Source organism: Cricetulus griseus (assembly GCF_003668045.3).
Source record: "Cricetulus griseus strain 17A/GY chromosome 1 unlocalized genomic scaffold, alternate assembly CriGri-PICRH-1.0 chr1_0, whole genome shotgun sequence".
NCBI classification, from domain to species: Eukaryota; Metazoa; Chordata; class Mammalia; order Rodentia; family Cricetidae; genus Cricetulus; species Cricetulus griseus.
The window spans coordinates 154,807,426-154,821,779 of record NW_023276806.1 but is presented as its reverse complement, the minus strand read 5'-3'; the positions used below and the strand labels follow the sequence as shown (position 1 = coordinate 154,821,779).

At 41.7% G+C, this 14,354-nt stretch overlaps 1 protein-coding gene across 1 annotated transcript in view; it reads left to right on the top strand.

Annotated features, from left to right (window-relative positions):
* Positions 1–14,354, top strand: part of Utp20 (UTP20 small subunit processome component) — an 84,358-nt gene that overhangs the window by 52,364 nt on the left and 17,640 nt on the right. Inside the window, exons 33-45 of the mRNA XM_027392579.2 lie at positions 526–669; positions 1,001–1,051; positions 1,157–1,309; positions 3,643–3,798; positions 4,102–4,242; positions 4,650–4,787; positions 7,157–7,296; positions 7,478–7,560; positions 9,316–9,596; positions 10,472–10,611; positions 10,812–10,968; positions 12,564–12,662; positions 13,752–13,919. Of these exons, the coding sequence (XP_027248380.1) occupies positions 526–669; positions 1,001–1,051; positions 1,157–1,309; positions 3,643–3,798; positions 4,102–4,242; positions 4,650–4,787; positions 7,157–7,296; positions 7,478–7,560; positions 9,316–9,596; positions 10,472–10,611; positions 10,812–10,968; positions 12,564–12,662; positions 13,752–13,919 (1,851 nt within the window). The remainder of the gene's footprint in view (positions 1–525; positions 670–1,000; positions 1,052–1,156; positions 1,310–3,642; positions 3,799–4,101; positions 4,243–4,649; positions 4,788–7,156; positions 7,297–7,477; positions 7,561–9,315; positions 9,597–10,471; positions 10,612–10,811; positions 10,969–12,563; positions 12,663–13,751; positions 13,920–14,354) is intronic.

Here is a 14,354-nt window from a genome sequence, read left to right as displayed (position 1 = left end):
TTAACTCCAGGCAAGAGTTCTCCTAGTGGCTCATTTATCAGGTATCTGGAGTGAGCAGGCAGTCATTCAGTGATAAGCCCGAAAATCTGCAGACAGCCAGAAGCATTTGTTTTCCTCAGCATGCTCATGCTGTTGGCTCCACTTTGATTAGCCAACCAAAGAGACTGCTTCAAATTCATCATACATTCGCTATTAGAACTGAAGGAAGAAACTGTAACTGTAGATTTTGTGTTAAGGTAAATTTTTGTAAATGCTATGAAATAATTATTCCAACTCTTGTAACAATTTCCAACACTATCATAAAATATAAACTGAACTGGGTAGGGTGGTACATACCTGTAATCCCAGCACTTAGAAGGCAGAGGCAGGGGGATTGTTGCAAGTTTCAAAACAAGATCTCAAAATATGTAAACACTCATATATGAGAACGTGTGTGTGTGTGTGTGTGTGTGTGTGTGTGTGTGTGTGTGTGTGTGTGAATAAAGTCTTATGAAATACTAAAATGCAGTTTCTCCTGATTCTCAGGATACAGAGCTTGATATCCTGGTGACAGTGCAGAACTTGTTACAGCATTGTCAGGACCCCACTAGCTTCCTCAAACCTCTGGCCAAACTCTTTTCAGTTATTAAGAACAAGTTGTCAAGACAGTTGTTGTGTACTGTTTTCCAGGTATGTAATAGGCCATTTTATTCCAAATTGTCCTTTCTTCCTGTCCCATAAAACACTGAAGCAAGCCACACTTGTATCAGTATGATGTGACATTAAGTTGAATGTATTAAAGAACTGAGGCGATTAGAGCAGAAAAGTTACAGTTTTATTTATCAGTAATTATGCTCATAGTCAGTAATGGTGCCACAGACCGCCCATATTTACATGTGTTCTGTAACATACACATACATACACACACAGGAATGGTAGCCAGGTAAGGCCAACCTGGGCTACCCAGTGAGAAACCGCCTCATAAAACTCAAGAAATAAACATACTGCCCTTTCCTTCTAGAGTCTGTCTGGTTTTGAAAGTGAACTAAAATATATTACAGACATTGTAAAGGTAAGAAAGAAACCTCATTTCTTTTTGGCTTCAAAAGTATTGTCATTTTGGTTTATTATCCCTGCTATCCCTCTATTTATATGGTTGCACTGTCAATTCTTGTAGCTTAATGCCTTTGATAAAAGGCATCTCGATGACATCAACTTTGACGTTCGATTCTCAGCGTTCCAGACCATCACCTCTAACATAAAGGAAATGCAGACGGTGGATGCTGACTACCTTGTCCCTGTGATGCATAACTGTTTCTATAATATGGAGGTGGGTGTTCGTGGAAAACACTTAGACTGTTTTGATAGTACACCACTATACATAGGGGCTGAAGTTGTTTTAGAAAGAGGACAGACATTTTTAGGCAGATTCTTCTTTTAAATGCTGGCTTTTGTTTTGGGAAGTACTTTTAGTTACTCTCATGATTTGAAAGACAAAAATGTAAATAAATGCATGGAAGCAGTTGGGAAAAATCAAGTTATGTATTGCCTGAGTGTGGTGATACAATTCCAGTCTCACCTGTGGGCAAAAGGACAGAAGAGTCAAAGGTTTGATGTCAGCCTGGTCTAGAGAGCAGGACACTCTTTTTTGCTTTGTTTTTTGGTTTGGTAAATGTGTGTTTATAGACAGGGTCTCATTGTGGAGTTCTATCTGCCCTAGAACTCTCTATGTAGACCAGACAGGCCTCAGATTCACAGACCTTCCTGCCTCCATCTCTTCAGTTTATTCTACTGTCATGAAACACCACAACTGGCCCTGTGTTAAAGAAAAGCTGAATAGTTACCAAGAGATATAGGGCAGGAATAACAGTGATGAAAACCTTTGAAAAGTAGATAACAGTGATGGTTGCATGGCCTTTTTAGTATTCTATAAAGCCCATTGTGGGCCAGCACAGTGGCTCAACAGGTAAAGGCATTTGCCTGTCAAGACTGATGACCGGAGTCATCAGTAAACAGAACACATGTAAAAAGCCAGATGTGGTATTGCACATCTTTAATTCCAGCAAGATGGAAGGTGAAGACAGAAGGATCCCCAAAGCTTGAAAGCTAGCTAACCTGAAGTACTTACAGCAGTAGAAACACTGCCTTACCAGGGTGGAAGACAAAACTGACTCCATAGTAGTGCTGTGGCATGTGCGTGTATGTGTACACACACACACACACACACACACACACACACACACACACACGTACACACACGTACACACCCAATTTAAAACCATTGAATTGAGGCTGGAGAGATGGCTCAGAGGTTAAGAGCACTGACTGCTCTTACACACACACACACACACACACACACACACACACACACACACACACACACACACACACACACACACACACACACACACACCAATTTAAAACCATTGAATTGAGGCTGGAGAGATGGCTCAGAGGTTAAGAGCACTGACTGCTCTTCCAAAGGTCCTGAGTTCAATTCCCAGCAACCACATGGTGGTTCACAAAATATTAAAAAAAACATTGATTTGTATACTTTTAGAAGAATGAATTTTAGGGAAATTCAATAATCTGGTTTTTAGGATAACTTTTACTTGAAGATTTATCTGCTTTTATTGAAGATTTACTAGAAGTAAAGGATGTTTTTATATTAAGTACCTTATTACTTGATGGAATTAAATCTAAAATGGAAAAATGAAGCCAATAACTGTTAAACTGTAGTGGCATCAGATAACTGGCATTTCATATTCTTTGTCTGATGTTAAGAGTTTTATTTGGGGTGTGAACAAGGGAGTTTCTATTTAGGGCTTATTTCTTCATATAGCATGTCAAATTTTAGCACAAGGAGTATAAATCTGCCAGCTAGCTGAATGGGAAAACCTTCTCTGGACTCTCTAAGTTCTTTTTATTATTTGGTGTGGGGTGGAGGGGGGAAGCAGGGTTTCTCTGTGTAGCCCTGGCTGTCCTGGAACTCACTCTGGAGACTAGGCTGGCCTCTAACTCAAGAGATCCTCCTGCCTCTGCTTCCTGAGTGCTGGGATTAAAGTCATTTGCCACCACTGCCCAACTTTATTAAATTTTTAAGCTGAGAACTCTGGGGCCTTTAACCCAAGTTACCCCAATCAAATGTTCCTCTTTCTGCCATTTTCCATGATGCCAGTTTCAAGAAACTGACTTTAGTGGACCTTTATTCTGCTTGCTCTGGGAAATAGAACTGATCCAAAAGTATATTTGACAGCAGTTCCTGAAATGAGGGACACTTCTCAGTAAATGTGTTCCATAATTCCTGTGTTGTGTTCATTACACCCTCCATCTGCTTCTGTAAAGTACTCAGCCACTCACGGGCACTTCTTTCTCTCTTCCTTTCTTGCTTGCTTTTTTGTTTTGTTTTGTTTTGTTTTTGAAGACAGACATTCTCTGTATAACTGTTGTCCTGGAACTCTCTCTAGACCATGCTGGCCTTGAACTCACAGAGATCTGCTTGCAGTCTGCCTCCCCAGTCCTGGGATTAAAGTTGTACCATCTGGGCACAGGCACTTCTTAGTAGGATTTTGCAGGATGGCTTTGATAGGGTTCGGCTTTCTTGGGGTATAACAGTGTGGTAAAAGTTATCAATAGTAGAATAACTTGGGCCTCTTATTTCAGTTAGGAGACATGTCTTTAAGTGACAATGCCAGCATGTGCTTGACCAGTATCATCAAAAAGCTAGCTGCTTTGAATGTTACAGAGAAAGAATATAAGGAGATCATTCACCGTACACTCCTGGAGAAACTGAGGAAAGGATTGAAGAGCCAGACAGAGGTATTGTAACATTGCCCTTTAGTTACTAGTGTTCAAAGCTATTTTCTCCCTTCTGCTGTGGAAAAGCAGCCAGGTTTCATATAAATCATTGAAACAGTCACCAAGCCTTTTGAGGAGGAGGTGGATGGGAGTGATGTGACTTGGATTTTTATTCTATAAATTTTTTCTTACACTAGAAGAAGTGATTTATTTAAAATATGCATAACTTTTTCACATACCTTACGTTATCTAGGAAATAGATACTTCTAAAATACCTTTTTTTTTCCTTTTTTTTTTTTTTTTGTATCAACTCGATGTTTGCAGAGTGTTCAACATGATTATACCATGATCCTCTCCTGTTTGATTCAAACGTTTCCCAATCAAGTGGAATTTAAAGACTTGGTGCAGCTCACTCATAGCCATGACCCGGAAATGGACTTCTTTGAGAACATGAAGCACATTCAGGTAGGTGCGGAGCTGCTTCTCCTGCCTTAGAGTAATGCTCCAGACAGTTCTTCGTCATTGTAAAGATGGCCCAGGGTGTCCAGGTTCTTTCCCAGGTCTGCATGACCATCAGGCAGATTTGCATATGAGATGATCATCTCCTGGGGGTCTCATTTCTTGGTTGGCAATGCCAAATACAAATCATAATAGTGTCAACTTTTTCCAGTTTTCCTAAGTGTTCAGGGCCAATTTTAAGTACTATGGATTACATTCTGAAAACAAATCAAGACCCGGGTGTTTGCTCACCAAAGTACATGCCCAAGTTTCCAGCCTTTAAAATTTCCATGGAGGATGAACTTGGGGCTGAGGTGGAGGTGGTTTTAGGAGAGAGTGTAGTAACCACTGCACATTTTATCTAAACTTTCTAGATCCACAGACGTGCAAGAGCTTTGAAGAAACTGGCCAAACAACTCCTGGAAAGGCAGGTTGTGCTGTCTTCTAAATCTCTTCAGAATTACATCATGCCTTATGCCATGACTCCTATTTTTGATGAGAAAATGCTCAAGGTAAGCTATTAGGTGCAGGAAGCAGGGGCATTAGTAACCATATTAATTTACCATCATGATCAGATTGAAATGAAAGTGGTTCAGATTTTTTAGAACCACTCCTGGCACATGGTAAATACTGTGTAGATAGTAAATATATTTTTTATTTTTATTATTTGTTCACATGGGCTGAGCTCCAAACTAAAAATGAAATTACCCTTCCCAGAAATTTCTATATTTCTAAAATGATTTCTGGTTTTTTGAGAAAGGATCTCAACTGTGTGGTCAGCGTTGACCTTTAACTCTCAATCCCCCGTCTCAGCTTCCCTGTTGCTGGCCTTTATGGGCGTGTTTCCATTGGTTTGGTTCATTGGTTTTCTCTTTTTATTTGTTTGTTTGTTTTGGTTTTTTGAGACAGGATTTCTTTGTGTAGCTTTGGAGCCTATCCTGGCACTCGCTCTGGAGACCAGGCTGGCCTCGAACTCACAAAGATCCACCTGCCTCTGCCTCCCGAGTGCTGGGATTAAAGGTGTGCACCACCAACACCTGGCTTGGTTCATTGGTTTTCTTGTTGGTTGGTTTGTAGACCTGTCTCACTCTGTACCTAGGCTGTCCTAGAACTCACTATGTAGTAGACGCTGGTCTCGAACTCTACTGCTTCAAGCTCCCAATTGCTGGGACTATAGGCATGAGCCATCATGCCTGGCAAAATCCTTCCTTCCTTCTCTCCATGTTCTTGAGGGTGTGGGTGGTTCGTTGTATTACCCAGACTGGCCTTGAACTTACAACCTTCCTTCTCCATTCCTAGTACCAGGACTATGGTCATATATCACCATACCCAGTCTTAAAAAGTTGCTTCTTTAAATTCTAGTTTTAAAAGCCAGTAAGAACAACCAACTCAAGCCTCTAAAAACTTTCAAATGCATGCGAAGCACAGCTGGAGAGAATCTACCTAAGTTTCTTTGGTGTTGTCATAGTGTCTTAGAACCATTACCTCTGAACCCACCTGTCTGTCACTTACAGATTCTTTTCTCAGGGCCCTGCTGTCTATGCAGCCTGACCATCCAGTCCTGGGAGCTGGTTTTAGACAGTTTACATTTGACATGTTTTTTAATAAGGTTGGGTTGGGCCGGGTGTTGGTGGCGCATGCCTTTAATTCCAGCACTTGGGAGGCAGAGGCAGGCGGATCTCTGTGAGTTCAAGACCAGCCTGGTCTCCAGAGCGAGTGCCAAGATAGCCTCCAAAGCTACCCAGAGAAACCCTTGTCTCGAATAACAAAATAATAATAATGAGGAGGAGGAGGAGGAGGAGGTTGGGTTGGGACCTACGGTCTTGTTACTCGTTTTCCATTTTTCTTTTTCCTTTTATTTCTTCTGTTGGCTTTTCCTGACATTTGTGATCTTTTTCCTCTGTTGCCTTATTGATCACAGAAGTATTTTGTCACTTGCTTTTAACCTCTGTATTAGCTTTAAAATGCACAGTAAATATTCTTACTGCTTTATAAGCAGTCAGTTGTCTTCTACAAAGGTCAAATAAGGGCAGTTCTTTTATATTTGTGTATATGTGTATAATTGCTGGTGTTCTTCATCCCACCATGTCCATTCACATGTTCATGCTGGGCATCTATTTCACTCTGGCTGATGGAGGGATGAGTATCCATCCTTACAGGCTTTGATGATGGTCTTTGCTTACCTAGGTATACTGATGAGTGTTGTGTTCAAATCAGAGCCTTTCCTCAGGTAGCTCCCTCTCGTCTCCCTGGTACTGTAGACTACTACTCCCTGTAGACTGCAGCTACCACGCACAGCTTCTGTCTCTCACTCAGAGACCATAGGCTCTTCTGGGGTTCTTTTCCTGTATGGGAACCCCACAGTTACCTGCGTACAGTAAATCCAGGCTACACATGGTAACACTCACTCCCTATCCTTCCTCTCGGGAACACTGTTCTTGCATTTAACATCCAGAGTCTGAAAACTGGGTTAGTTTTTGTCCACTTTTCTAGTTTAAGATCAGTAGTGTGTAGTTTTTTTACACTGTCCACACTTTTTTTTTTTTTTCCATTTGCTGTCAGTAGTCTTGAACCCATCTGGAAGATCTGGGTCTCAGAGAGCTCAGAGTACAGTAATATTAAAGAATATTATTAAAGAATTTAAAGAAATTGATACCATCCTTTTCTGGGATTAGGGCAGGAAAAGGAATAAGGATGATTTACATGACAAATATACACAATGTCCAAACAAGTATTTTGTAAACTTTCTTGTGAAAGAACAGGCAGTATCTTTCCTTCTGTAATTCCTGGTGGCCTGCTACCCTGTGGTATTTACCAGATTAGCCTTGTATTTTATTATCAATTACTTGTTGTATATTGATGCTCTTGGTTTATTTTATAGCATGAAAATATAATTATTGCTGCCACAGAGGTTATTGGAGCTATTTGCAGACACCTGTCTTGGCCAGCATATGTGTATTACTTGAAACATTTCATCCACGTCTTGCAGACAGGCCAGATCAACCAGAAGCTAGGCGTCAGGTATGGTCAATTGTTTTTGTTTTTAATGTGTAACCTAAGCATTGCTTCCTGAATGGGTCTTCCTGAGATCATGTATATCACCACGAATGCTCACTGTATGAATGTGGTTATAGTAATGCAGTTGCACAGTAAAACAGTAGTACTGTTGCTGTCCTCATGTTCCCTCTATCTCTTTTGACAGTTTATTGGTGATGGTGTTGGAAGCGTTCCATTTTGACTACAAAACTCTTGAAGAACAAATGGGAAGTGTTCAGGATGAAGAAAGTATGTTTTGAAACTTTCTTAAATTAGAGTCTCATTTTATTCGGATAACTTGTGATAATTAAAGATGGTAAAATGTGCTGGTTTTTCTTCTCTTTGTTGTAAGGACCAGTTACTGAGTCAGAAAGAAACTGAACTAAATGAATGGCTTATTCTTATGAAATCTTACTTCCCTGTACAGAAGACACATCTAAGTTGTATAATGTAAACATCTGGGCTGCTGTTTATTTCTCTAGGGGTCTGTCTGTGAGTAGCACAGTGAAATCCTGGGCCCAGACAGAACACTGCTCTCCACCTCAGGATAGCTCTTCTTCTATCTGCAGCAACTTCCTCTGTACTGTCTTCAGATTATGACAGAGAAGCATCAAAGAATGCCCATCACATTCAGACACAGCCAGAACCTTTGACCTAATAGTTATCCATTTCCCCAGAATAGTCTGCATCAGCACTGGACCAACCCAAGGTGGAGGGAGCCTAACATCCAGGTTGAGGATGAAGAGCATCTTTGACTCACAGTCCTTTATGATGCTGAACCAAGAGTTTTCATTTTCTGATTCCTAATTCCTTTAGTTAAAAATGCTCAACAAGCCAGGCAGTGGTGGTATATGCTTTAATGACAGCACTTGGGAGGCAGAGGCAGGCGAATCTCTTGAGTTTGAGGCCAGCCTGGTCTACAGAGCAATCCTGTCTTGAAAAGCAAACAAACAAAAAATGCTCAACAACAATGAAATAGTAAATGAAGGCAGTTTTTTGAGCAGATAGGCAGCATTCTGTCATCCTGATAGTCACCTCTCAAGAACCCCATTAGTTCCCTGGATTTTCACAGGAGAAGCTGAGCTTCAGCCACATAAGATAACCATGTTTCACAGCCAGTAAATGACAGAATGAAGGGACTTAATAGCACCATTTTTTAATAGTTGCTGGAATAAGAAACATGTTTTAGACAATTACAGAATTTACTTCATTTAATTGTCATAGCAGTTTTGCAAGGTGGGTGCCTATTCCCTTTCACTAGTGAGGAGTTGAAAGCACACAGGGAGGATAGTGTATTTATAGGGTCACGACTGGACTTGCCTGCCAATACTTCACTGTCTTATTTTCTTTTATATGCTGTAGCTTAGGGTGCAGCACACGCTTAGTAAGCTCTAGGCCCTGGGTTCTGCCTAACACTGTAAAAGTAAATAAGCTAAATCCCACAAGGGAAATTTCTACATGAGAACCAGCAGCTGAAACTCATGTAAATGGAGTTTCTGCTGTAAGGAAACTAGCCACACTGCTTGGGAAATCTTCTCTCAGTTTAGAATCCTAATCCCAGCATGCTCCACCTTCCCCTTCTTACATGACCCTGTCCTGGCCAGGCCATATGCTATTATACTTGCCCATTTCCTTGTCTCTATCCGCATTAGACTCAACTGTGAGAAAGTAAAAACCATAGTCCTTTCATGCCCCACTACTTCCACAACTATTTTCTTACCTGCCTGTAATTGGAAATCAATACTATCTCTTGGATGATAGATACTGATAAAAAGGGCAGCTTATCACGACTGCACAGCTTTGTCTTCATTGACTTCATCATTGTCATCTCTTCTTCCTCCTTATTTTGAGATAAATCTGGCTATGTAGCTCAGCTGGCCTCAAGAGTTTTAATCCTCCTTTCTCAGCCTCTTGGGTGCTACTGTTCTAGTTAAGATTATAGGCAGGTATGAACCCCACTTCTGTGACATTTCTGTATTTAATTAAAGGTGGCTTTTGTTACAGACACAGTTGAAATGGCTGAATTACTGGAACATGAAGCCATGGAATTGGAGCATGTGGATGAGGAAGAAAAGGAACCAGCCCGTAAGAGTTTGTCAGATGAAAAGGAGCCACTGAAAACCCCCGATTCTGGTAGCATAGCAGCTACGGAACAAGAGTGCATCTCCAAGTCTGTCTCTTTCCTTCCTCGGAATAAGGAAGAGTTGGAAAGAACAATTAAAACCATCCAGGGAGCCATAACTGGGGATATCCTCCCCAGGCTGCACAAGTGCCTGGCATCTGCGGTAAGGACTGGTCCAGCATCTCCTGCTGTAGCTCCTTCATTACCCTTTGATATGGCAGGTGCATACATTTTCTGTCTCCCATGTAGATGATAAGTTTTCCAGAGAAAACTAACTAACATTAGGATCTATTTTCCTTCTCTGCTTTGAGGTACTATTTAAATATTTTAGGCAGGCATTGTGGTCAAACAGATCCATCTTGCTCCTGATTGATGGGGAATAACATTTAGCAGTGCATTCTAATCTACCCAGAGCCTTTCTTTCTTTCTTTATATAAAACATAGGCCTACAAACTATAACCCATAGTTTGTAGTTATAACTAGGCTGCAGCTTGTTTTTTGTTTTGTTCTTAATAAATAAAATTTTAGTCGAACACAGCTATTGTTTTGCATTACAGTAGCAGAGTTCCCTAGCTTTAATGAAACAGGCAAAGTAAGAGTGTTTTCTGTGCAAGCTTGAAGATCTGAGTTCAGTTTCCCCTAGCTTCCACATAAACACCTGGGAATGGCAGCTGCATATCCATAGCACCAGTGCTCTGGGGAGGGTGGGCATGGGCAGATACAGGAAGATGTCTGATGCTTGCTGGCTGTCAGCCTACCTCCAGGTTCAGTGTGAGACCGTCTCAAGGAGTAAGAGGCATAATAGAGCAGGATATCTGACTCCTGCCTGTGGCCTCCCATTGTGTGTATACACACACAGACATGAAAGTAAACTAACAATAGGCTTAAAATAGAATAATTGTCTTTCAAATGTAAAGTTAGGGGTCAAAAAGTTTAGTGTAGCAAGCTCCAAGACCTGGGGTTCAGTCACTGGCGGGTCCAGTGCTGGCAGGCCTTTGTGGTCCTTGCTGTTTGAATGTCCCCAAACCTTTCTTACAGACCAAGAGGGAAGAAGAACACAAGCTGGTCAAGTCAAAGGTCGTGAATGAGGAGGAAGTAGTCCGAGTCCCCTTGGCTTTTGCCATGGTTAAGCTGATGCGGTCACTCCCACAGGAGGTTATGGAGGCAAATCTGCCCAGGTACATCATAGGACAGGCGGGAGGACTTCAGAGAAACTCAGATTTGCTCCTTTCCCCTGGCTTTGGAATTTCTTTTGTCAGGAAGAGAAATACTGCCATGGTTTGCTGTCGTTCCAAATCCTAACTGGGAATTCCGGCTGTGGATAAGTAAGTTGTTATGGTTCTGCCTTTTGATTATTTGTCACCTTTGCATTTTCTAGTGTTTTGCTGAAAGTGTGTGTCCTCCTCAAGAACAGAGCACAGGAAGTCAGAGACATTGCCCGCAGTACTCTCTCCAAAATAATTGAGGACCTGGGTGTGCGCTTTCTGCAGTATGTCCTCAAAGAGTTACAGACAACCCTTGTCCGAGGCTATCAGGTGGGCTCAGCATTCAATCTCTCCCACATCAGTACTTTGGGTCTGTCCTCAGTAAAGCTGGTGGAGTGAGCAGGCAACGGCCTTCACGTTTCCAGTCACAGCTGGGTTTGGTGACTCACCTCTCTATTCCCAGTACTGGGAAGATCTTTACAGTTCCTCATCAGCTAGGTTACATGGTCTTCTTTCTTTCACATTGTTTCATAGTATCTAGATATTAACAAAATGTTATTGCCATGTTTATCTGAAGGTATTACCAGCTGGGTGAATAGAAAGAAGATATATATGTTTAAGGTTTTAAACTTGGCATAAGGTATAAAATTAGCAAGGCTACCAGGAAATGAAACATGAGTTGCATGGTAGTACCTGCATTGCATAGCCACAAGTGAGAGCCTGGACAATGGCACGCAGGAGCTGATGCAAACTAGAGCCGACCCACTCTTGCCTATAGAACCTATATCTACTAGGATCCTCGGGTCAAGTTTAGGAAGCTTTACAGTGCGTTCAATTACTCCTCCAAGAGTTCTGCAGTTAAGGATCCTGTTCTGAGTAAAATTCCAGTATTCCTTTTTTATGTGGCTGTTTCGCCAGCATGCTCTAGAGAAAAGCATAAATGTTTATGAAGATGAGTATTTTACCACTGCAAGTGAAGTGTAGAAACTTGCCACTGTGTGGGTCCTCTCCCCTGCCCCTGCTATGTTATAGTTGCTTCTGTCTTTGAGGACTGGGAATTTCATAGGGTAATGCTGTAACTTTGTTTTTAATAGTCACATACATATGAAAAACAGGCAAAGGTGGAAAGTAACCTACCCTAGAGGTTGCCATTGCTTCTTCTTCACTTCCAAGTTGCTAGGTGTGTCTGTTTCTTCTCCCTTCACTCTGAAGAACGCCCCCCCGTTAGCAAGCATGTGGAGTATGGGGCTGGAGGCAGCGGGTTCTCACTCCCTTCTTCTGGGAGGCCTTTATCTCATCTTCATACCCGAGAAGGGTATCACTACTGAATATGGAATTCTACCTTCACGGGTATTTGGGTTTTTTTTTGGTTTTTGTTTTTTTGTGTGTTTTTTGGTTTTTGGGGTTTTTTTTTTTGGGTTTTTTGAGACGGGGTTTGTCTGTGGCTTTGGAGGCTGTCCTGGAACTAGCTGTTGTAGACCAGGCTGGTCTCCAACTCACAGAGATCCGGCTGCCTCTGCCTCCTGAGTGCTGGGATTAAAGGTGTGCACCACCACCGCCCAGCAGATATTTGTTTGCAAAGCACTGTCCATCCTTTGTGGTGAGCTATTTTGTTTGTTCCCTTCTTGGTAACATGTCTTTCCCGGCTGCTTTAAAGACTTTGGTCTATTTCTCAGGAGTTTGTGCATGTGTATCTGAGTGTCTCAACATCGTAAATGGCGAGTACCTAAGCATACATTGTATTTCTGAACACAGTGTATCTGTGCAAAGCCATCCTTCTGTCAAAGGGCCCTCAGTGGTGACATGTGGTAGCATGTCCCCACACCGCTCTGAGCAATAACTAAGACAGAACTCTTGAGTTATGGACAGCGCCCTCACCTGTGGGTCTCTTAGCCATTTGCATTCTGACTGTGTATCTCGCTTAGGTCCACGTGCTCACTTTCACTGTTTACACATTGCTGCAAGGCCTCACCAACAAGCTGCAAGTTGGGGATTTAGACCCTTGTCTACAAATAATGACTGAGGTAAGAGTCACAGAATACAATTCTGCTTTCCATAAGTGGGAATGGCCATTTTAACAGTTCACAAACAAGAAATAAAAATAAACTATAAAAATGAAAATAGAACGTAATGTTTCACTGAGTGGTGGTGGCTATTTAGTATGTAGAAGACTCTCTCTGGGTTTAACCTCCGTACACATGCATGAGCTCATGAGCACATGCATGCTCGAGCATATACACACACACAGAGAATTTACTGTCTTTTTTTTTTCTCGAGACAGGGTTTCTCTGTGTAGCTTTGAAGCCTGTCCTGGAACTCAGTCTGTAGACCAGGCTGGCCTCGAACTCACAGAGATCTGCCTGCCTCTTCCTCCTGAGTGCACCACTGCCTGGCAAATTTACTATCTTTATGTTTTGGATTAGCAGAAGTTCGTTGGAAAGCCTACAACTTCATTGCAGTAGGCATCCTGCCTTTGCTAGTGTCTCTTAGTTGGTTTAACCTTTCTTTTTCAAAAGAGAGTTGGCATTGCATGCCAACAGCTTTTGAAATGAATGAAAATTTCCAGTTATCTCCAATAATCCATGTTAAAGGAGTAATCAGAGCTATGTCATGGATTTGTTGAAAAGCTAAAAGCATGTTCAATCAGAGCTTTCTAATAATAAAAAGGAATACTTAACTTTTTTTTTTCTTGGTTTTTCGAGACAGGGTTTATCTGTGGCTTTGGAGCCTGTTCTGGAACTAGCTTTTGTAGACCAGGCTGGTCTCGAACTCACAGAGATCTGCCTGCCTCTGACTCCCCAGTGCTGGAATTAAAGGCGTGTGCCACTAATGCCTGGCTACTTAACTTTTGAAGTTAAATAATTTAAAAGATTTGGGAGGTAGGATTTCCATAATTAAGTTGCAATTATGAGATCTTATGGGTCTCAGCATGTTGCTCTGTATGTTGTTTCTTGTGTTTCTGACCTGAAAATGTGTGAGATCTAACAGAAGCTCTTCCCATCTCCTTGGCAATCCAGTCTAACTTTGGTTGGGTCCTGTGGTGTACTGTCACAGACTTCTTGTTAGGGTGTGCTTGCTAAGTGCTCATCTGCCATTTGTCCTTTCTTTCAAAGATTTTTAACCATGAATTGTTTGGTGCCCTTGCTGAAGAAAAGGAAGTAAAGCAGATTCTGTCCAAAGTTATGGAGGCTCGAAGGAGCAAGAGTTACGATTCATATGAAATCCTGGGCAAGTTTGTCGGAAAAGACCAGGTGACAAAACTTATTCTTCCATTAAAAGAGGTAAGGACCTGAGTGAGATTTTACAAATATTCAGCCCATAGCTCAGGCTGGTGGCTCTGTCCTTCCTCCTCCCATCATTCTCAGTTTGACTTTTCTGCCTAACTTTATCCTGTTTAACTATTGGGCCATCAGCTTGTTTATTAAACCAATGGCAGTGATAGAAGGATTATTGCATAGCAGGATCTGACACCTTCTTCTGGCCTCTGAGGTCACCAGGAACATACAAGCATGCATGCAGGAAAAACACTCACACACATAAAATAAAAAGTAAAAGTGTTCTAAGCATGGTTACAGGTAGAAACTTCAGCCTTGGGAGGTAGGAAGGAACATGGTATAGAAACTCAGTCCTAGACTAGTCTAATTCAAAGCTCATGTGCTTTCCACTGTTTCTTTTTGCCCCATACAGAACAGAGACTCCAATTTACTCACTTTCTT